General features: G+C 48.6%; 1 protein-coding gene across 2 annotated transcripts; it reads right to left on the bottom strand.

Moving 5' to 3' along the window:
• Positions 1-116: 116 nt before the first annotated feature.
• Positions 117-12,803, bottom strand: LOC119149460 (zinc finger protein 501-like). Of its 2 annotated transcripts, none has more exons than XM_037390725.1 (3): positions 12,745-12,803; positions 4,153-4,259; positions 117-2,874 (listed from the first exon to the last, which is right to left on the bottom strand). In XM_037390725.1, the coding sequence occupies exon 3, from the start codon at positions 2,861-2,863 to the stop codon at positions 1,445-1,447; it is 1,419 nt and encodes a 472-aa protein (XP_037246622.1). In that variant the 5' UTR covers positions 2,864-2,874; positions 4,153-4,259; positions 12,745-12,803; the 3' UTR covers positions 117-1,444. The 2 variants fall into 2 exon arrangements, with proteins under 2 accessions (XP_037246622.1, XP_037246620.1); XM_037390723.1 differs by having other exon boundaries at positions 118-2,877.
• Between the last annotated feature and the right edge of the window lie 8,599 nt (positions 12,804-21,402).

Raw genomic sequence — 21,402 nt, 5'->3', positions numbered from 1 at the left:
GCCGGTGGGACGAGCGTGGCCCCCGGCCGTTCGCCGGGCCGTGCCTCCCGCTACGCGGCGCCTGGGAAGCCGCGGGCTGCCGCGTCGGTGCGGCCCCAGGCCCCGCTGCCCCGGCCGCCCGCCCGGCATTAGCAGCACCGCCGTGCCGCCTCTGCCGAGCGTTGTCCCGCAGGGGCCGGCGGGGGCTGCTCGCCAGCCCCGGGCTCTGAGGAAGCCCGGCCTTGGCTCCCCGGCTGCGCCCCGGCCGCCCCCCCAGCCCGACGGCCTTAGCGACCTCCTGGCCCCGGCTTCGTGGGGCAGGGCCCCGGCGCAACTCCGCTCCCGTCAGGTCCAAGGACAGAAAGCGGGAAGATGCGGGGGAAAAAAGGTTTTACTCAGGAGGGAAACACATAGCTAGTAATAAAACATAGCAATACAGAGGAGGTTTGTGTAATATACAGTCAGTAGCATAGTAATAAATGCAAATATAGCATTCCTAACTGTTAACGCTGAACTTTGTATGTCAATACTTCACAAACAATAGTGGGCTAAAGAAGAGTACTCCACCATAAAAAGGGCTACAAAATTGCAAACAGTCTCGATTACCAGTAGGAATTCATCATATACCATATTCATCATATTCACGCTACAACTTCAGGGGAGGGGACGTACTTTTTTTTTGGTTAAATAAGGTAAGGCCACATTTTTGCCCATGTTTTGTTGATGTCCCGAGTTGGAAGGTATTTCAAACCAGCAAGGACAAATCTGGGAGAAGCTGCCACAGACAACGGGCAGCATTCCAACTGGACATGCGCATCCATGTTTTCTGGAAACAGCCACAACAGTTTTGCATTACTCAGCTATCATGTCACTCAGGCTTTGTGTGCTGAGGTAGGAATTCATTGTCCCATGTAACATTTGGAAAAAAGCAAGAAGAGACATGTAGATTGAAGTTCAGCTCCGAAGTCTTAGACTCAAAAGATTTGGAAGCACCTTGTCAAACACTGGGTAAACTTACTACATTCATGAAAAATAAGGGAAGGTAATAAAAAAGAGAGTTCCTAAGACTACTACAGTATCTAACAAGCCAAAGTTTTGAGTCAGAATCAACATGGAACTTTTTATTTTGATCTCCTCTGTAACTGTAAAGTTATTTTACAAACCTGATTCTCCCAATTGTTACTCTACTACAAATTCACAATCCCCAATGCACCCAGAAGCTGGTGCCCGTTCCTCAGGCTCTCAGCACTCTCCCTAAACCACCAGTGCTCGGCTCTTAGGACTAGCTCCCTGCTTCCAGACCTCCCAAGGGGTTTTGTGCCACTGGAGTTAAGCACCCAGCCCTGACACCCAGAGTTACTGTGTCTCCAGTCAGTCTCTTCCCACCGTGGTTCTCATCACCCACCTTTTTCACGTACCTCCAAACACTGCTTTTGCTTCCTGCTCTGAACATCTGCTCTAGCCCTTACGGCAGAAGTGAGCACGACGTGAGCATTCTCCTACCCACTGTACATTTATAAGGTTTCTTGGCTGCATGGATTTTCAAATGCATTTTAAGTGTTGAGCTTTTCCGGAAGCTTTTCCCACACTCGCTGCACTCATAGGGCTTGGCTCCTGCATGGATCCTCAGGTGGGCACCGAGGGCTGAGCTGTGCCTGAACGTTTTTCCGCACTCCTCACACTTGTAGGGTCTCTCCCCACGGTGGATCCTCAGGTGCACGTTGAGAGCCGAGCTCCGCCGGAAGCTGTCCCCGCACTCCACGCAGATGTAGGGCCGTTCCTCGGCATGCGTGGTCTGGTGCTTGGCCAGAGTGGAGCGGTCACTGCACCTCCGGCCACACTCAGTGCACTGGTAGGGGTTGGGCAGGAGGCCACCATGGTACATGGGCAAGACCTTCCCCCCGTGGATCCGGCGATGAGTGGTGAGCGCCGAGCTCTGGCTAAAGCCCTTCCCACACACAGGGCACTTGTAGGGCTTCTCGCCTGTGTGCGTTCGCATGTGGGTCACCAGCGAGGAGCTCTGCCGGAAGGTTTTCCCACACTCAGTACACTCGTATGGTTTCTCTCCTGTGTGGATTCTCTGATGTCGAATGATGGCCGAGCTGTCCCGGAAACGCTTCCCACACTCCTGGCACTTGTGGGGCTTCTCTCCGGTGTGGACTCTCCGGTGTATGATCAGGGAAGAGCGGTCACTGAAGCTTTTCTCACACCGGGGGCAATTAAAGGGTTTCTCACCCTTGTGGCTTCGCTGGTGGACGATGAGATGCGAGTTCTGGCTGAAGCTCTTCCCGCATTCATTGCACTGGTAGTGTCTCTCTCCTGTGTGAGTCCGCTGGTGCCTGATCACATTGGACCTCTGGCTGAAGGTCTTCTCGCATTCATTGCACTGGTAGGGCTTCTCGCCGGTGTGGATCCGCTGGTGTTTGATCAGGTCCGAGTTGCGGGTGAAACTCTTCCCGCATTCGGAGCAGCTGAAGGGTTTCTCTGCCAGGTGGATCCTCTGGTGCTGGCTCAGGTATGAGCTCCGGCTGAAGCTCTTCCCACACTCAGGACACTCGTAGGTTTTCTCTCCCACCTGCTGAGTCCAAATGGCACCATTCCTACACAGGGGTGGTGGCTTGTCCCCAGCAAGGATAACCTTGCTGATGTGGGCTCTGCCACTGTCCTCACACTCCCAAACTTCCATCCCACAGGGAGTTAGCATTCCTTGTCTCTTTCCAAAAGATGTCTCCACCTCACTTTCTGTCTCCAGCTCCTGCTTGTGGTCCTGTCTTTGGTCGGTGTCCTGGAGGTTATCTCCTTTGAGCTTTTTGGAGGAGAACAGATGCAGTTCAGCTCTCACAGGACTTTCCAGAGGAAGCTCGCCCTTCTGTGTGTCACCCATGGTCCTGTCACCTGCTGGAACGAACAGAGGAACTAGCAATGAATAACCTGCTCTTCTCTGAGGGAGAAGTCCAAACAGGGCAACTGCAGAGACCTGCTGCACATCAGCCACCCATTGGCTAACAGCAAAGGAGCCAGCCCCTCAGTATGTTCCCTGGGCAGAGTGAGGGCATGGAGACTGAGGAGTGCGGGAAGGTAGTGTGATCCGAGGATGGGCAGCCACTGTGGCACAGATTGCAAAGAGGGTCCCCTATCATAAAGTTACAGCCCTAAAGGACAAAACTTGTCACTTGCTTGTCCTCAAAGTTCCTACATCTAGCGAGGTTAGAGGAGCACCACCACTGCTCTCCTCAACAACCCCCCTGTAGCTGCTTCTTTTCCTATTGCCTGTGAATTGCCGCTCGTCTTGCAGCGTTCCCATGCTTGATCAAGGAAGGAAGCAGCCAACACCACAGGAACATCCACCCCTGCCCAGTAGACTATTTTCTTTCTTCTTTATAGTCATAGCCCTTTCCCTTAAAAAGAAAGCCCTACATATTCTGCAGCAAATTGTATCTAGGTTTTGTCTACAGAACAGACAGGCGAGTGTAAAGATAAACTATTTTATTAGTCAAGAATGGGAATGAATATTTGGACTGAAACATTTAGAGGATCCTGATTTTTTGTTAGTTATACTCATGGAGAAGACACCTTGGAAATGGCTGCTGGAGTATGAGGTTAGCCAGTTAGCTAGATGGTACCGCTTACAGAGTTAACATCATCCTCTTACGTGTAGGAGGTCAGAATATGAGGTAAATGCAGCAGGATAAATCCTTCAGGTTTTGATTCAGGTGATCTGCAGATTTTGGAAGACACAACTGCACTGTGTTTACAACACTCGGGGCTAAAAAACATTTGTAGTACAAATAAAGGTATAGCACTGGCCCAAGGCATGCACCTCAAGGCAGTGAACTGACCAGTAAAACATTAAAAATGTTGTCAGTGTGAAAAGAAGAAAAAGCCACACTGTGGTTAGTTATGCTGCTAACTTTCTGAGTATAATCTTTGCTGAAAAATACTCAGGATTTAATTTCATTTTGGATAGGGTCTTTTTGAAAGGGTATTAGGTACCCCAGAAGTGTGTTTCATCTTTATCATATCCTATCTATGCATCTTCTCGAAAGCAGAATCTATCTAGTACAGGAGCAGAAGAGGCAGGGTGTGTATGGAGCGTGCAGCACAGTACACACCAAATTTTCAGCATTCAGCTCTTCCCTTCCCTTCCCAGACATGCTCTATTCAATTTCCTACCTTGTGAGCAATCTCTCTACTGTCCTGGTGTTTAGCTGCTTCTGGCCACAAAGCTGTTTCTCTTCACTTCATCCAGGAGCTTAAAGCCAAGTCAGGGACTGCAGATCCTGATCAGAGGAAAGAAAACAGATGTAATAAATACCCGTCATAGTAGTGGTGCTGTAGAGTGAGATTACAGGAGACTAAGTATTTAGGAGACAAAAGCAACCTTGACCAGAGGAAAATCATACCCAGAAAGATGAGTAAGGGTCACTACTGTCTGTTCTGCCACGCACACCGTGACACCACTGTTTGGGTCCCATAACCAGCTCACATAGCAAAGATGGGGTCAACTACACATGCTGTGGAGAGCTGCCTGCCAGTTTGCTGCCTACTCACAAGTGTCTGGATGTTCCTCCTGCTGTGCTTCCAGACCAAAAATGTCTCCTATTAAGTTTTGTATAAGAAATATATTGATTCCTCAAACCATTTTCTCTCCATCGCCTTTCTTCCTAGTGAACTAAATGAGAACATAATGTAGTTAATGCAGTTCTGTTCTGCAGCCGGAGAAAAAATGCCACCTTCACAACTGGACTGTTTTCTGCGTCTGTCTAAAGTCCCATTTATTGCCTTTACTGAAGGCGTATTTTGCTTGGTTGGTCTCAGTGGCTCAGCTAAGCACGCACAGGTCTGGGCAAGAGAAGAGGTTTTGCTCTGCTCACACATTATTGACAGAAGCAGTCCAAAGGCAGAATTTCCAGTCCTGTGCTCCAGAAAACTGGCAATTTGGCTGCCTCATTCCAAATGGAGTTTACAGGGCTGGTAGTGAGCAGAAAAAACCCAGTCACACACAGCTGTTTATGCAGGAACACCAAGATGATTTATTCTGGCCAGTTTTGACCACCAACATGCAACCCCACCTCTCAAGGATCACTTTTTCAAGCAGAAGTACACCGTGCAGGAGGGCAGTTTGAGGGATAGGAAATTAGGTCACCCATTTTTAGCTTTAGCACTACGTTTGTGCAGTGGTGTTTGTACAGAGGCTTTTTAAGATTCTGAGGGCTCAGTGATGTCCTAGAAATGTACAGGTTACACAAAGAAAACGCTTAAAACCTACACATGTGAATGCCAGCTCTGCAATGGCGTTGCACCATTTTGGTCATGTGGATTCCCACCATGCCACTAGGAACGAATGTAAAATTATTCATGACTGGGTGTTCATAAGAAAAAGAAATGTAAACCAGCATCTTTTCCTTTCAAAGTGAGAAACAAACTGAACTGGCTGCTCAGTGGTGTACCAGAGGAGAGTACTGCAATAGACGTCAGTTGCCAGACCCTCCCAAAGACAGAGGGAAGATTTCCCTGGCTGCATAACACCACCATGATAAAAGAAAGCTCCTGATAAAATGGAAAACTGGCGTTCTGTTGGCTCTGCCTCAGCCTGGAGTCCTGTCCTTGCTGCTCCCCACTGCCTCCTCCACAGTGGATTTGGTGGGCATCATCCCTTGGGGAGAGGGTGTTTCCACTCCTCCCAGCAGCAGGCTGCAGCTGCAGGTGCTGATCCCAAGTAAGAGGCAGGGAAGCCTGAGGTCTCTCTCCCCAGACAACACTCATCCACCTACAAGGCAGTACCACTTTGTAGGTGAGCCTGACCCTGCTGAACCATCCTTCTAATTTTAGGGGAAATGTGTCCTTCTGGTTCAGTCCCGTCCTGCTGTTGTTTGAGAGCCACTGTAAGCACGTGGTCAACACGCACCCTAAAATGGTAGGTGAGCACCTACAGAAGGCAGAAGATGGTTGCAGGAGATGACTGATGTTGCATAGAGCCAGGCAAGTTGTGGGATACAACAGAAAAGCGTGTTGTGCAACAGGTAGTAAAGATCTGTCCCTAAACAAGATGTGAAACCTGGACCACCACCGAGCACCAGACAGGGACAAGGTGCCAGCCTGCAGAGCAGCCACGTTTGGACAAAGGCAAGTCCCCAGGCCTGACGAGGTAACCCAGTCCTTGTGAGGCCGACTGAGGAACCAGAGAGGTGACCAGCAGCACAGGGAGGTGACGGGCTGTGCTGAGCTCCTGTGAAGATGGACAGATAGAGGCCAAGGGGCTGCCCCGTGAAGGATGAAGGACGTGGCTGGCCGGGGGTGGACGAGCCACCACTAAGACCACCGCAAGCCTTGAGGAAGCAGGAGAGACATGGAGAACAGAAAGCTGCAGTGCATGTCACCCTGGGGAAACCGAACTCGGATAAATCTTGAGTTTGGGCCCAGCGGCACTGAGGAGGAGGGCAGACCCCGCCGGGGACGGCCTGTGCCCGAGCTCAGCCTCAGGCAGGCGGCCACCGCTGCCTCCCCCAGCACGGACCCAGCGGGCGGCGCTGGGGCAGGAGGGGAGGCACAGCTGGCACTGAGGGGCTGTGACACCACAGCAACGCCACCGCCACCGCCCGCTGCCTGGAAACCTGATGCGGCAGTGGGAGGCGGGCCGAGCAGCAGAGGCGACACCTCCAGCAGGGCAGGGACCCCAGGCTGTTACAGGCACCGCACGCGGCGTGATGTGGGCGAACTGGGCCTGTCTGGTTCTGTCTGGTGAGTAGGAAATGCCTTTCCGTCAGGCCAGGCCGCGAGGAAGGGCAGCCGACCTGGCTGCTCTTTACCCCTCCCCATCACCCCTCAGCTTTGGCAGTTTGGACACAAGGGGAAGAGACAGGAGCACCCTCGAACACCTCAGGTGGAAAGATCTGGGATGTTTAAAATTTTGCCAGTCTTCACCCATTGGAGCTGGTATTTTATTCATTGAGGAGGGCCAGAGAGTGACCCAGGAGCCAGGGAGGAGGGCTCGAGCTGACCAGACATGAGCACAAAGGCAGAGATTAGACTTGACCTACAAAGCCAGAAGGGAGGAGCTGGCCAGGTGATACAACTGGGGTGGCAGGAGAAAAGGATCTGAGAGAGGACCTTGAGTAAAGGCAAACAGAAAGGGATATATCTGAAAGCAATGGATAGAAAGGCCAGGCTGCTCTGGCCACATCCTATCAGGAGGCCATGGAGGGGTCTCACATCTCACAGTCTCCTCGTTCCCTGCTTTCTGCAAACCCCCCACCCCCAGTCACCTGGCAAAGCGGTGTGCTGTCCTCTCCTACTGCCTCACTGCGACAGCCCCTGGTGTCCTCTTGGGAAGAAAGTTACATGCTTTTGTTTAACCCTGCTGCATCTACAGACGGATAGGTCTTAATAAAATGGCATAGATGTTAACCAGATATAGGCCACGAGGAAGTTTTTCTTTTCTTTTCTTTTTTTTTTTTTTTAAAAAAAAGATATTACAGGTTAAGAGACTTTTACAGAAGTTGCAAAGTCAAACTTGGAGCATGCCTGAATCACAGTCACTTCGGAACATTAGATTTGTTCCTGTCATGTATGGACATAGTAACCCAGCACTTTAATTAGCTGGCTTCACTGTTTTCACATGGGTTTTATCTTCTTTAGTCCCTGGATGGACACCACCTTTCTAATGAGCAGCTTATTCAGTACGTTATGTCACCCTTACTGTTCAGTGTTTGACTCCAATTTATTTACCTGAACTCTGCTATAGACAGAATGGCTCATTTCCTCATGAACTTTTTACATACTCTATGTTTTAGAGCTTCACAGCTATTAATAGGCTTATAGGGATTTTGCAAATGGCAAAATGAGGTCAGTGAGGGATTAAAGTAAAAAACATCCACTACTTCTAGAATCTCAGTTTGAGATATCTCAGCCCTGGCTTCTCAGAGTACATACGTTAATGTAGCACTTACTTGCCATTCAAAATACACCATATGCAGATTCCAAAACTGCAAGAGAGCTCAGCCTTCCTATAAATGGCAACCCAGAAGGTAAAGGAAAATGCCATTAATAATATGTTACGAAACCTGGTACTTGTTTAGCATCCTACAGGAGCCTCTGTTGTGTAGCCAAAAATAAAACCTACTTGTTGGAAGAGTATCCACAAAACTATCCATGCCCTTCCAGTGTCTTCCTGATTCATTCTTCCATACACCTTCCAAGCTGTGGGAAATGAGGCAGGTGTCCTGAAAATAGTAAGTGCCTAACCTAGGAAACTGATTCCTTGCCAGAGCAGGTCCAGTCTCTACACTTAAAGAGCTGCCAAGTCTTTAGGAAAGAAGAGTAGGTTGCTGTGTATTTAAAAAATGTATAAAAAGCGTATGCAAGAGGAGGTGAAATTATGATTGCACATGAAGCTTTTCTTTGGGCACAACTAACCTCCAAAGGTTTGATTTCACAAGCTTTCATAATGTACAGGGAAGAACTGACTTGAAGTTTTGCATAATGGTTCAGTGAATGCTTGGACCATTGTAAGGGCATACACATGTCCACTGGAGCACGCTCCATTAACTCAGGGGGTCTGGACCAACTTACCCAGAGGAACAGAACCTGCAGAGGCTAAAATCTTGAAAGGAAAGAGTATCCTTGATCCAGCCCCGACAGCAGAGGTACATTTGCAGTTTCAGCCATGACTGCCAAGATATTTCTCCCAGTTCAAGATTTTAATCTCCAGAGCTTTGGTCAAGGGCTCTCAGCCATGTATTGTCCCCAAAATACCACACCCTTTCAACATGGGTGGAGCAGGTTTTCCCCAGCTCTGGACCCCCTGTCTTGAGCCTGTTATTGCATTTTCCCTGTGCTGGATCCTCCACCCTGAGAAAGCAACAGAGATCTAGGTTCAGCCCTCCAGCTCTTCTGAATGTGCCATGGTTAGCGTTTCCTTCTCTCTCTGACTCTTTGCATTTTATTTTTTCACCAGTGCTCATGGCTTGGGGCTGCACAGCTGGCCCTTGGGGTGCAAAGGCGCAGCAGCCAGGAACACCACTCTCTGACCAAGAGTACCGTGAGTTCTTTAGGTCTCTCCGGACTGCCCGCCACGCCAGCACTGCTTGCCTCCTTCGTGCACTGTACGGCTGCCAGAACCCCCTGGTCCAGAGACTGGACAAGTACGAAAACCACGGAGTCATCCCTGAGGGTAAAGCCATCATGACTCCCAAGGGCAAGCAAGATGGATGGTGGTCCTGCATGGCCAGCCCTGGACCTGATCACTGGGTGGGGATGGTTCTCAGAAGCTGGTGGGGGAGAGGGGTGGGTAGGAGTCCTGCAGTGAGGAGAAGACACCTCTGCTCATGAGCATCCTCTCTCACACTTGATTGCATCCACATATGTCCCTAGGACCAGCCTCCTCTCACACTTTGGGTCATGGAGATGACCAAGAAGCAGTGGAGTTTCTCACCAGGGTTCAGGGAGGCACCCAAATGGCATGGGGGTTTTAATGGAGCAATGTCATTCAACAGTGAGGTTATTGCTGAGGGCTAGTGGGACCCCAACACTATAGTTTATCACCAAGTTTGTGTCTTTATTTGCCTCTTTCTAGGACCCGTATGCTCTGAACTGCCAAGAATTTCTGCCTTCCCCAACTTCTGCACCTTTTCTTTTTATCGCTGTACTAGGAAAAGATATTTCATTAAGGTGAGTTATTCAGCTATTTCCTGAGGACCATGGTGTGCTCTGGGCAAGTAATGGGCAAAGGGAGAGTCCTGAAAATGAGGAAGTGGGAAAAGAGTAGGCTGAAAGACAGAGAGGATAGAAGAGAGCCATGGGCAGCCTGCCTTCTGGGGGCAATCACCGAGCTGACTATCTTAGACTGGTGGGCTTACACTGATGGCACCTGCACCCACATGCCAAAAGGAGACTTTGCAGAAGGTATTCTTCAAGAAAATGAACCTTTGAGGATCACCTCAGCCCATATCTCCAGCTCTTATTCCCAAACAAGTTGAGACAATCTAGGTTACTACAGGAGAATGGGTGATTCATGCAGGCTAGAAGAAAAGGAAAGTAAAGACAACTGAGAGTCACAGGGGATGACTTACAACTTATGGGAGACTTGACAAGGAAAGAAGGTTTCTTTCCTTTCTTGAGCTCATCTTTGGTAGAGAGTGGGAAAGATGGGATTACATAGTGAGTGCTAACCCCACAGAACAGGATGGGGGTGCCTGTTCCTGAAGACCACCGACTCTACAGAGGTGTGTTTTCTCCTCCACAGAGGATTGCATGCCCAGGAGAGAGCAAAGCCAAGCTGGACAGCACACAAACCTTCAATGACATGACCACGAGCAGTGATGCAGGGTTGTCCAGCATCTTCAGAAACCAGCCCCTTTTCCCCACACTTCCCACAACCACCCAGCCAGGCCGCTCCAGCCCTGACACAGGAGTAGCTGTGATCTCCACCTCCTTACCTAAGGGCACGCCACAATCAAGTAGCATGCAACTAAATCATTCTGACCCACATGCCATGGAGGTGACAGCCAGTGGCCATCAGCAAGGAGAGCTGTCCACCAGTGACATCCAAGATGTCCTCCTGAGGCTACAAGATACCCATGTGCAGAGTTCACTGCAAACACTTCAGCAGTTGTTGACCATGGGGAAGGCAGCACGGGATGAAGAGTTGCAGGCTGCTGCTCTGAAGCTGCTGATGGCCCTGAACAATGCAAATGTGTCTCAGTGGACAACCAGCGCTGACACAGGGAACAGAAGAGAGAAGTGAGCAGCAAAGGAGGATCAACCGTTGTGGCTCTTCTACATGGTGTTGAGTAAGATACACTTTCAGAGGGCATGTAGGGGAAGATGAAAACAAGAGAAGGAGTCCTCCTTCCTAGGCTGAGGCACTGTCAAAGTCGACAGTGCTTCCCCATGCCAACAGTATGGGAAACAAGGGGAAAACCCATCTTTTCCAAGTGCATGGGGAAACCTAAGCACCTGAAATAACATTGCTTGGGATTCAATAAGAAAGATGTTATCTGCTTGGAAATAACTGCATTGAAGAGATATTGCCCTCTCCCATAAAACTGTTCACTCACTATTGTTCAATTTGGGAAATGGCGATTCTTGAACAAGGCAAAATGGAAAAATAATCCATTTTTCCTGCTTGTGTCACCATGACTAGCTCTCTGTCCTCGGCAGAGAGATGGGTTTGTTGTGTCATTCAATGAATGTCATGGGAGATCGCTGGCCTTTCTTAATCAAATAGAAGTGTTTCTGCTCAGAAGCATTAAGGGAAGAATATTCTTTGGGAATATATGTATAAATATATATACATATATACACAAGGCATGCTTTCTAAATGCAGGAAGGCCTTACCCTGCAAGGGAACTGCTAGTCTAGCATTCTCCTTGTGTTAGTGTTTGCACATGGTTGTCATCTACTTCTGAAATGATGCTATGAAACACACAGGATAAACATTCACATTAGGAACCTCCTCTTGTGTCTCTCAGAAAATGAGAGAGTCTGATTTATGGGAACTTTGGCTGAAGTGCTGTTCCTTTTATAAACACTGGCTATATCTGTAAGTAAAACAGTGCGAAGCTACCTGGAGGCAGCACTCGCTGCTAAAAGCAGAGTGGGAACTCTTCAGGAACCAGCTCCCGTTTTATAAATCTCCACTCAGAATTAATTAGAGCTACCTCAGACCTGCTCTAAACTGCACTGGTCGGTTTTGGCTTTCAGGAGACCACCGTTAAAAGTGAGAATCCCCTATCCACCTTTCCTCCCGCAAGCCTCCTCTGAATCTCTTCTGCCCAGGGCTGTGAGGAGACAGGGGCAAAGGCAGCTCTCCTCAAGGATGCACAACACCAAGCACATCCCCGTGGAGACAGTTGGGGACGCCTGTTCTTTTTATGCTGCCTAAGTGACACAAACACATGTGAGCGAAATACAGGCTCTGTCTCTATCCATTGATGGAAATCCTTAGAAGAGCTACTTGGAAGGCTATCTCAAAGTCTTCCATTTGTCTTGGGAAGCATAACCTTTCCCAAGGCTGAAGGCAGGTAACAGGGGAAACGTGCAAGCCCTGGAGCAAGAGTGCTTGCTTGCTTTCCTGTAGGACTGCCCCGGGCATAGTCCTTGCCGGGTGGGATCCCTAACAAGCCGCAGGCTGCCCCGGCCTCACCCTGCCACACCAGCGCGTTCCCCTCTCCCCAGAAAGCTCCCCAAGCGGCCACATCCCCGCCTGAGGCACCGGGGCCCCCGTCCCCTCTCGCCGCCGGGCAGTGACAGCTCCCGCGGCACGGCCGGGGCACTGCTGCCAGCAGCCCTCCCTGCCAGCCCCGCCGCGGGCCGGTACACACGGGGTGCCGGCTCCGGGCTCAGCGAGCCGAACGCAAGAGCTTTGCTGAGCAGATGGCTGCGGCCAGGCCCTCCACGACGCCACGGCCCGTGCCGCGCTCCGGCTGCCCTCCCACCGGGACGGCGGGGCTGCAGGCCGCCGGGAGTCGCTCGCCCCCGCACGGACGGACCGGACCGGACCGCTCCCCGCCGCCGGAGCGCGGTCCCCGCCACCTGGCCGGCCCCGACCGAGCGCCGCAGCCCGCGGGGTGCCCGCCCCGCCCCGCTCCCCCGGGCGCCCCGACAGTCCCACCGCGGCGGCCGCCCCGAGAGACCCCCGCGCTCCCGGCCCGTTACTTGGCGGGGCTCCGCTCGCCCGGCCCGGCCCCCTCCGCCCCCGCCCCGGCACCGCCCCGCTTTTGTTGCGGCGGGCGCGGAGGAGCCGCCTTCCCCCGGCGGACTTACCGGGGCCCGGGCCATGTGTGCGGCGGCGGTGGGCCGGAGCCGAGGCGGGGGCGGCGGGGCCGAAGGGAGGCGGGGGGCGGCGGCGGGGCCGAGCGGCGGCGCTGCGGGGCCGCTGATGCGAGGGGCGGTGCGGTGCGCTCCGCTCGCTGGTGTTAACCCCTGTCTGCGCCGGCCGCGGCCCCGCCGCCTCCGCCGGGCCGGGGGGTCTCCGGGCGGCGCTGCCCCGTGCTTGTGCAGGGCCGCCCCCGGAGGGAGGCTTCCTCTCGCCACCATGCGAGAGGCGGCGGGGGAGCGGAGACCCGCCCCAGGCGGCTAGGGAGGCTGCAGGGCCCGGGCGGGACCGCCGGGTCGCCGCCACCCTCCGGTGCCCGGGGCTCCCGCCGGGAGGAGCAGGCAAGGCCGGCGGAGGGAGGCGGCGGGGCGCGCGTTTGCATCCTGCTGGGGCCGAGGGGCTCCCGTGCTGGACGCGCTCAGGTCCCCCCTGAGCCAGCAGCCAACAACACGACCCAGAGCGCGGGGAACCACGCACCCCGAGCTGGCAGTGCTCCTCGCCCGCGTTCCCCAGCACTGGCTGCGTGTTACCGCGCCTGCGGCCTCCCTGGCAGGTAGGGAAGCACCAACGCTAAAGCCTAGAGCTGCTTTCTTGGTGACAGGGTGGTATTTTCTCCCCTGGGGGCACTTTCCTTCAGGTGAGGAGGCTTCACTCTGCTACTGTGCCTAAGGTTTTTCTGAGATGCTGGTCGCCGCACCACCTTTTGCTGTTTGGATACAGCACAGCACATCCCAGGGCGTACAGGCATACAGCTTATGCCACAGCAAAGGATCCATCCACCCCAGGCAAAGTGTACCTGTTACTGTACATCCTGCAAGTGCTGCTGATGCACAGGCATTTAGCCAGGTGTTTTTCCCTCTGTGGAATGCAGGAGTAGCTGTTGCCTTTGAATGAGATACAGCAGTAAGGAAGGGGATGAGGTATGAGGCAATGAGTTTCTAGTAATTACCATAACATTTTCTACAGGCTTCTGAGAGGAATGGTGGGAAAGTGTTTACCAGGCCCTCCAGGCATACAGCTGAAGAAAAAGTTCGTAATTTTTCAGGGGGTGACTTCTCAGTGGCTCATGGGTAGCTTGCCAACTTGCGCAGAAGCCTCCTGATCTTGGGACATAGAAAAGCATTAATCACACAAGCAGAGAACATCAACAGCGTGCCACATAGGTAATTTCAAGAAAATTAACTTTATGATCCAAGAACTCGGTAAATACTGGGCCATTTCTTGATTTCTAATTGCCCTCAGCAACACTGAAGACTATTCTTGTCTCCACCTTAAGACGACCCCAACTGCCTTCCCTTCCTACCCATGGATAGCAGCTTTTCCAAAGGCAGAGAGAGCAGAGGTATTCCTAGATACCAAGTCTCGCCTGAGCAATGCAGTTGCAGACTCCAAAGGTATTAGACACAGAGCTTGAGCAAATCTAGACTTTGCACAAAGGGAAGGACTTTGCACAGATCACACGTTCTTTCTTATGAGCCCTGCCCCAGCTCCCTCTGCCTTTCTTTTGAAGAAGATGCTCTCCTTTGTAGCATAGGCAAGTAAAAATAATACCACCGGTAGCGGAAACCAAACCAGTTGTGCAAAGAGTCCAGCTACCAGAACATAGGTCCAAACAGTGAGAGGTAAAGAAGGGCAGGGGAAGCATTTCTGATGGGCGGGCAGGGCAAGATCTCCTCTGCCTTTAATTGTTGAGAGTGCTGTGAAAGGCCACACGCAGCTCAGCTCTGACAGGAAACTTTAAGGGGAAAAAATCTGTTTCAACAACATTTTGTATCAAAAGCAAATTATGAAAGGGTTAAGTTGTGATTTAATACTTTGTGCTAATTGGTATTCCACAGTAAGAGCACTGGTATTATCAGAGTTTGCCACATGATTTATGAACCCAAGTGCAGTTATCACCGGTGGCCTCTGTTGCAATGTGCCACCCTGTCTACATTTTTGCCTTTCATTGGCATGTTGTTGTCTGGCTCCTGAAAGCATACATCAGTCAGTGTCCTGTACCTGACTGGCTTGTGTCTTAAGTAGAATTGGCAGCTGAATTTTCCATAGTAGTACCAGAGCACTGGCTAAATAGCCTTGACTAGTTTAAACACCATTCAGAAAACCTCCGGTTTTGAACTCAAAATATAAGGACCTAATGGTCCTACCTCTTACAGTTCATCTGTTGCCCCAGTGTGCTCTATAAACCTGGTTTCATACTACTTCAGTTGCACAATTCTTTTGGCAGCTGTATCTTCAGCAGCCCAGTGTAGCGTGTTGCTTCCACAGACATTACCCACATGATGTGAACGACACTGCGTGCATACATGAAAGCAGAAATTGTGAAAATATGAGTCATCCCACTCACTAGCCCCATGAAACCACATCTCTTTCCCCACAGATGATGCTGCCTACAAATGAATGTTAAGGCCCACAAAACTCACTGCATAACAAAGAAATTTTGCCACCTGTTTGGGCGGAGGATGAGTCCACATCTTTTCAACACAATTTCCAGCAGCAGTCCCACTGGGGGCGCGTACCACAGGTCCCAGCAGAGCGCAGCCCAACAAAGCAGGTTTCATGACATCTTTATCAATCTGCTGCTGCTCCCATCCCCTGCACAGGTAACAGGAGATTTTCTTCACTGGGGATTCAAAAGCAGCTACTGCCGTGCTTTCTCTGCGTGCCATTTATGGAACATTAAGCTTATGTAGGGGTTTAATTATCTCTGCTTTCTCTAACTCCTTCCTCTGCACTGAGACACCTGTGACCAAGAAAAGTCAAGTTCACCATCAGACAACAGAAAATGGCTTTTCTGAGCCACATTACCTCTCATTCCCACTACTTTTATCACAAATCAAGTCTTAAAATATTTTCCCTGAAACTGAGGGCAAGGGCTGTTAATTCCAGATAAAAGTGTATCACACATCAGCCTTCACTGATTTTCTGTCTGCCTGAAGGTTAATAACAACAGCAACTGTATTACGATACATAGTAATGAAAAAAAAGGAAACATTACAAATTCCAATTTAAATGTAAAGGAAACTGGAATCGATGAAAAAGGTTAACAAGCCTTGCTTTGCTTCATGACTGTACAAAAATGTCAGTCTGCTCAGACTGTATTTCACAGGCTCGTCATGCAAGTCCTCACCTTCATTTTCCTTTTTTTTTTTTAATCTCAGCGGTAATAGGATCACTGTTTTCTAGTTTCCCTGATGGTTATGAACTTTGACAGTCTTACCCATCTTAAGAGCATATTCCTTCAGTTAAGGACTCAAGTCTTTAAAAAAATCTTCTTTGTTAATTAAGAGCTGAAAAAGCCCAGCCCACTATATACTAGAAAGGAATACCTTAAATAACTCTGAAAACTCAAACATGAAACCAGAATCAACAATTCCTGATTCAGTGAGTCCAATTTAATTTTCTTTTATTGCCAGTATTCTGAAACAACTGTTTAAGTTTTTCAAAGCAGACTAAAGTTTAGTCAGTTATTCCAGCTCCCTCTGAAATGAACAGTTTTGTGGCTGGAAATCTTAATTACTTGTTTGCCTATTAGGCACAGCCTTTCAAAACAAAAAAGATCTGACTTTGTAATTATAGGTATGTTACCTGAGATATTTTCAGAAAACCAAGAGATACGTGGAAGAAATAACCAGAAACTAGTTTCTTTGCAGGTAACTTTCAAAGAAAACGAAGCATTAAACCACTGAAATTTGCAGTTAAAAAGTCTCCCAAAAACCTTACTGTGCTCCCAGAGCAACGTTTGAGGACTGGGAGAAAGTCAGGTTTATTTTTCCATAGCCTTAAAATAAACAGGCTCATTTTTCCTGACTTCCATTTGTGTAGCTGAGGACTCTCATTACATTCACAAGTAATAGAAAAGTAAATGTCTCATAGACAAGTCAGAGATTTATGTTCTGTCCCTGGGTGACCACGGATCCCCGATTACAGAGGTGTCTGCAGCCAACTAGGCAGCAATTCCTCCCACATGCGTGGCTCTGAAGTCATACAGGTGAGAGAAAATGGTGCTGAAAGGCAACCTGTCAACTCAAAAGCAGTTAACCCAAAGATCTGTGATTTATATTCACGTGTAACTGTAACATGCAAAATTATTTTTGCCTTCTTTAATTTGAAGATAAGGATGAAAAGGTGTGAGGACAAGTCTCAGATGCAAAGATACACCTAGTCAAGCATGTTGTCTCTAGCAAGTAGTCAGTAAGCTGTTTGTGGGAGGAATACGACACACATGGGTACATGCTGCAAGTCTCCTAGAATTGTTGCAGAAGAGTTTTAAGTGCAAGAGGACAGTAGGGAAGAGGGGAAAAAAATTCTTTCTTTTGGAGTATTCACATCAGTAAGTGCAGCTGTTCCAGAAAAGCTTACAAACAACTGACAAGCAGGCAGGGCAGAGGTTCCTGAGGTCCCATGTGGAGGTGCAATGGGTACCTTCAGCATTGCAGTGTAACCACTCCAAAGATAAGGAAGAGAAGCCACAGGACAGAATGGGCAGTTGAACACACCACTAGAGTTGCATATCTAACACAGCAAACCCCCCATTTATCCCCATTTTGTTCATCTCTCACGGAGTTAATCTCTCAGCACTACCAAACAAAGGTACCCTTTGAGTGTATTTCCTTGAAATACAGTCTGGTACAAATGGACATAGTTTCTTCTCTCTGTAGAGGTTCTCCAAAGTGAAATAAGATCAGAGATGGTGCTGAAGTCTCATCAGGTTCAATACACCCTTGGCACTCAATTTTCTGACCATGAGAATCCCCATTAAATTCCTTCTGCCTCCTCATCCAGAAAGACTCACCCTTTCTCACCTGAACATCACCTCCACATGAGCTGCTATACTGGTACATGAAAACAGGTGCTATAAACAAAGCCACCATTCAGTCACAGCCAAAGATGAGACAAAAAAATCAGACTGAATTTAAATGCATTCTCAGCATTGCGGTAAGCAGGCAGTTCACTAAGACTTTTGTACCCTAACACCTTGCCACAGAATCCAAAACATCGGTCCTTTTATTTTACCAAGATGACACATTTGTGCTGTGCACAACCCAACGCGACACCTATCTGCTCCTTCCAGAGCTTGCCTACCCACCGTGTCTGCTTGCTTCAGCACCCCCAAGCAGCCTTGTCTTCGTAGGAGAGCTCTGGCCATCCTTTGAGCTGTGTGAGCAGAAAGGCGGGAGTCCTGGAAGTGGGAATGGCCAGGGAAGGAAAGAGAAGCCAGGGGAGGTGAGACAGGTGATGGCCATGGAGGTGGGGTGTGGTTAGAGTTAACTGAAGGATTTGCTAGTAATCACCACCCTCTTCTGGGCAGGGGAGATCAATGTGACACGGGCTTTCCCTACAACAGGCAGCACAAGCAGCAGAGGGTACGCAGTGATCCTGAACAGGTGGCTCCAAAGGTCTGGGGCATTTGCTCACGAGTGCAAGTGAGCTCACAAGCATGGTGAAACTCCAGCTGGAGAACTGGGGCTTAGAGTCAGTCACACATCCACTGGGACAGACACTTGAGAGCTGTTGTCGTCCACCTGGTAGGGCAGGAGCTCTGGTGAGACAGTGCTTGTGCCAGCTGAAGAGCACAGGGCTGTGGCTAGAGATGCGTTAGTGACATTAACAGAAGTGGAAAGATACAGGCTTGCAAACACTTGCGAAGTTGCTTTTGGCTGCCCTTTAAACCCTTGAACCACAGCTTAAAAAAACAAACAGGAAAACCAGACACAAGAGCACCCAACCATACAAGTTCAAAATGCCATTTCAGTAGTGTTTGTGTTTCTTGGGCGGCAGACCTTAAGAAGGGTTTATGGTAGGGAACATTAATACAAATGTATAATACAGTAAGCAAGTATAAGTACCAGAATGGGCCTCTCTGCCCCAGTTTCTCTCAAGTCTGATCCTCTCAGAGCAGTTCTCACTGATCCTCTTAATAATAGCACATATTACACCTCCCTCTTCCTTTTTCTTTTTTTCCTGCTATGGTTCTTATAAAGAATAAAAAAATAAAATAGCATTAGCTGCTCTAACAGCGTACAGATACGTATTTCAGGAGCTCTACTGCTCTCTGCTTGATTTCAGCAGTCTCTTAAGATGCTACTTCCCCAGGCTTCATCTCCATATTCTTCTTGTCTCCCCAAAGCCTGTCCTTCAGGCATTCGTACTCTGAAGGAGAAAGAAGTTACCTCCTTGGCAGGCAGAGCTCTCCGAGTCCACAAAGTCTTGGTTTTGTATGCAGGCTGTGTCTCCTTGCACTTTAGTATCCTTGTTCCCCATAAAATGGTATGACTCTTGCATATCTTCAACCATATTTATAAGCACCCAGATTAGTCCTATACTATTAAGTCTGGTTGTCAACCACCTTTTAAAATAAAAGGAGACTGACTGTTTTAAAGTCAGTTTCTCAAGCTCATCAGCAAAAGAATCTGTTTTAGAGCCAGTAGCTTTTTAAAGAAATCTCAAGGATCTTAAATCTATTTTTCCGTAGACCTTTCAATACAGGATATCTGGGACTAGATGTTACACAGTGGAATCTCCCCTGTCAGCCCTTGAAAATGGTTGAAATTCCTGTTCTTTGAACCATGGCTCATTACTCAGCCCCATTCTGTGGTTCTCTGCCTGGCACATGCAGATATGATGTGTGTTAGGAGATGCTCTAATGCTACATTCCCTATAGCACAACCACAGTGAAATGCAAATAATGATCCAACATTGCAGTGTAGTCTCTGCCAGAAAAGCAAAGTGTAAATATATCTACGCTTACTTCAAACCATGGCTGTAATGTGTCCTAATCTATCAGCATGAGTTCTATTCTTTTCTAGGTTGATATTTTGAAGAAATAGCTCAGTTTTACAATTTTCTTTATCTCTGAGGTTTTATGAAGCTGCTACATGTACACAGCTCATGCTTACCATTTAAATTTTTCTATACCCATATAAACCTGCTGAATTCTCCAAAGAATATCAGATTTCAATGCACTTTGCACTGCTATTCAGTTACCTCTAAAGACCAGGCCATTCTTCACAGCAAACTCCAGTTTGAATTGGTAATGTGAGCTTGCTGTGTAATTCCCTGACTCCTTTACAGTGACAGCCCTAATGCCTTTTTATAATCTCTCATCTTTTACTGTGCCTCTGCGAATTTATTCCACATTTCTGAGAGCAAGCAATTCTCTCTCCTCATATTTATGTGCATTGTATTTCTGGGTTCCCTTATCTTATACAAGTCATGTTTTCAAACCTAATAGTGGCTCTTTGTTTCCAGCAGCTGTAACAAACTAAATATATAACAAAGAGCATAAGACCAGGGGAAGTATATATATATCTGTGCCTAACTTGCTTAGACCTGCTCTCACTGCTCCTCTGAAGGAGGCAATGTCATCTTCTTTACAGCCCTTCTAATCTCTTTGTCCCCAGCACACCCTTCAAAACTCCTTCCTCAGCCCCTCTATATGCATATATATTGAATAAAAACATAATTTTCCCATTTCTGAAAGCTGAGATTCTTGTGCAAAGTCACATAATTTTAGACACAAAGGACTGAAGAAAAACGTAAGGTCTCACAAGTAAAAAGAATTCCAAAAGAGAAGCATTGCTTCTCCATCCCACACCACCAGCTGCTTGTAAAGCCATCCTTTCTTTCAGTCACATCCCCCTGCAGCACATTACTTCATATAGCGAAAAGCTGGTCCCCCTCAGAGACTTACCATAACTCCATGGACTGAAGATGACTGACATGGGAACATGCAGGACAGGGGAGGTGCAGAGGCTGGATCCAGCTGCGAGGCAGATTGGGTTTTTTTTTTGAGGTGAACAACAGCTATGAATATCGGTTCATAACTGCACATTCAGATATGCATTGCTTCACTATTATAATGCACATGGCAGTAACCTGTAGCACATTTCTATAAAGCAGCAGCATGAAATGCTATGGAGATCACCAGTGTCTGAGAGAAGTTCAGTCCTTGACTTCTGCTGATGGAGAACACACTTTACTTAAAACCAAAGCCATGGGTTCTTAGATACTCTCATGTGTACCACTTACAACACCTAAAGTGCCACAGCACACTGTTACAGGAAGGTCTGTTTAAGAGGCCTGAAAAAACATTGACTTTTGGACTGTTCGTGGTTCCTGCCTCTTAGGTCACCATCTAACGAGCCAGGGTCTAAACTAACACCGAGCCGTACCCACCCCTTGGGGTAGGGAGGCAGTATCTCAAACTCTGCTTTTCCTAAACCTTTGTTGTAAAAAACCCAGTTATTCTATATGGCATTGCAGGTCTGATATATAATTTACCTATGCAACAGTTGACATCAATGTAATTATTTGAAATGTAGATATTATTACAGCTGGGTGCAAGATTAAGCTTAACGTCCTGGTTGTTAGGAGGGCTATCTTAAAAGCACTTCCCCTCAGGAATTCTGTGAATATTTAGGTTTGCACACAATATTCTAAATCTGAATTCTTACCAAGCTGAATGGTTGAACTAGCAGTTAGGCTCTTACTCTTAAAATATTTAATTGTCTCACGTATAGCTTGGTGAGACATTAATTATTTCTCTGACTTGGAACTAATTCATAAGTCTAAGGAGTTCACAGGTGTATTTGGTAATACAACCT

Source organism: Falco rusticolus, chromosome 5 (assembly GCF_015220075.1).
Source record: "Falco rusticolus isolate bFalRus1 chromosome 5, bFalRus1.pri, whole genome shotgun sequence".
NCBI lineage: Eukaryota > Metazoa > Chordata > Aves > Falconiformes > Falconidae > Falco > Falco rusticolus.
Note: the sequence above shows the minus strand (reverse complement) of the source record. Positions and strands in the feature narration are given on the sequence as shown.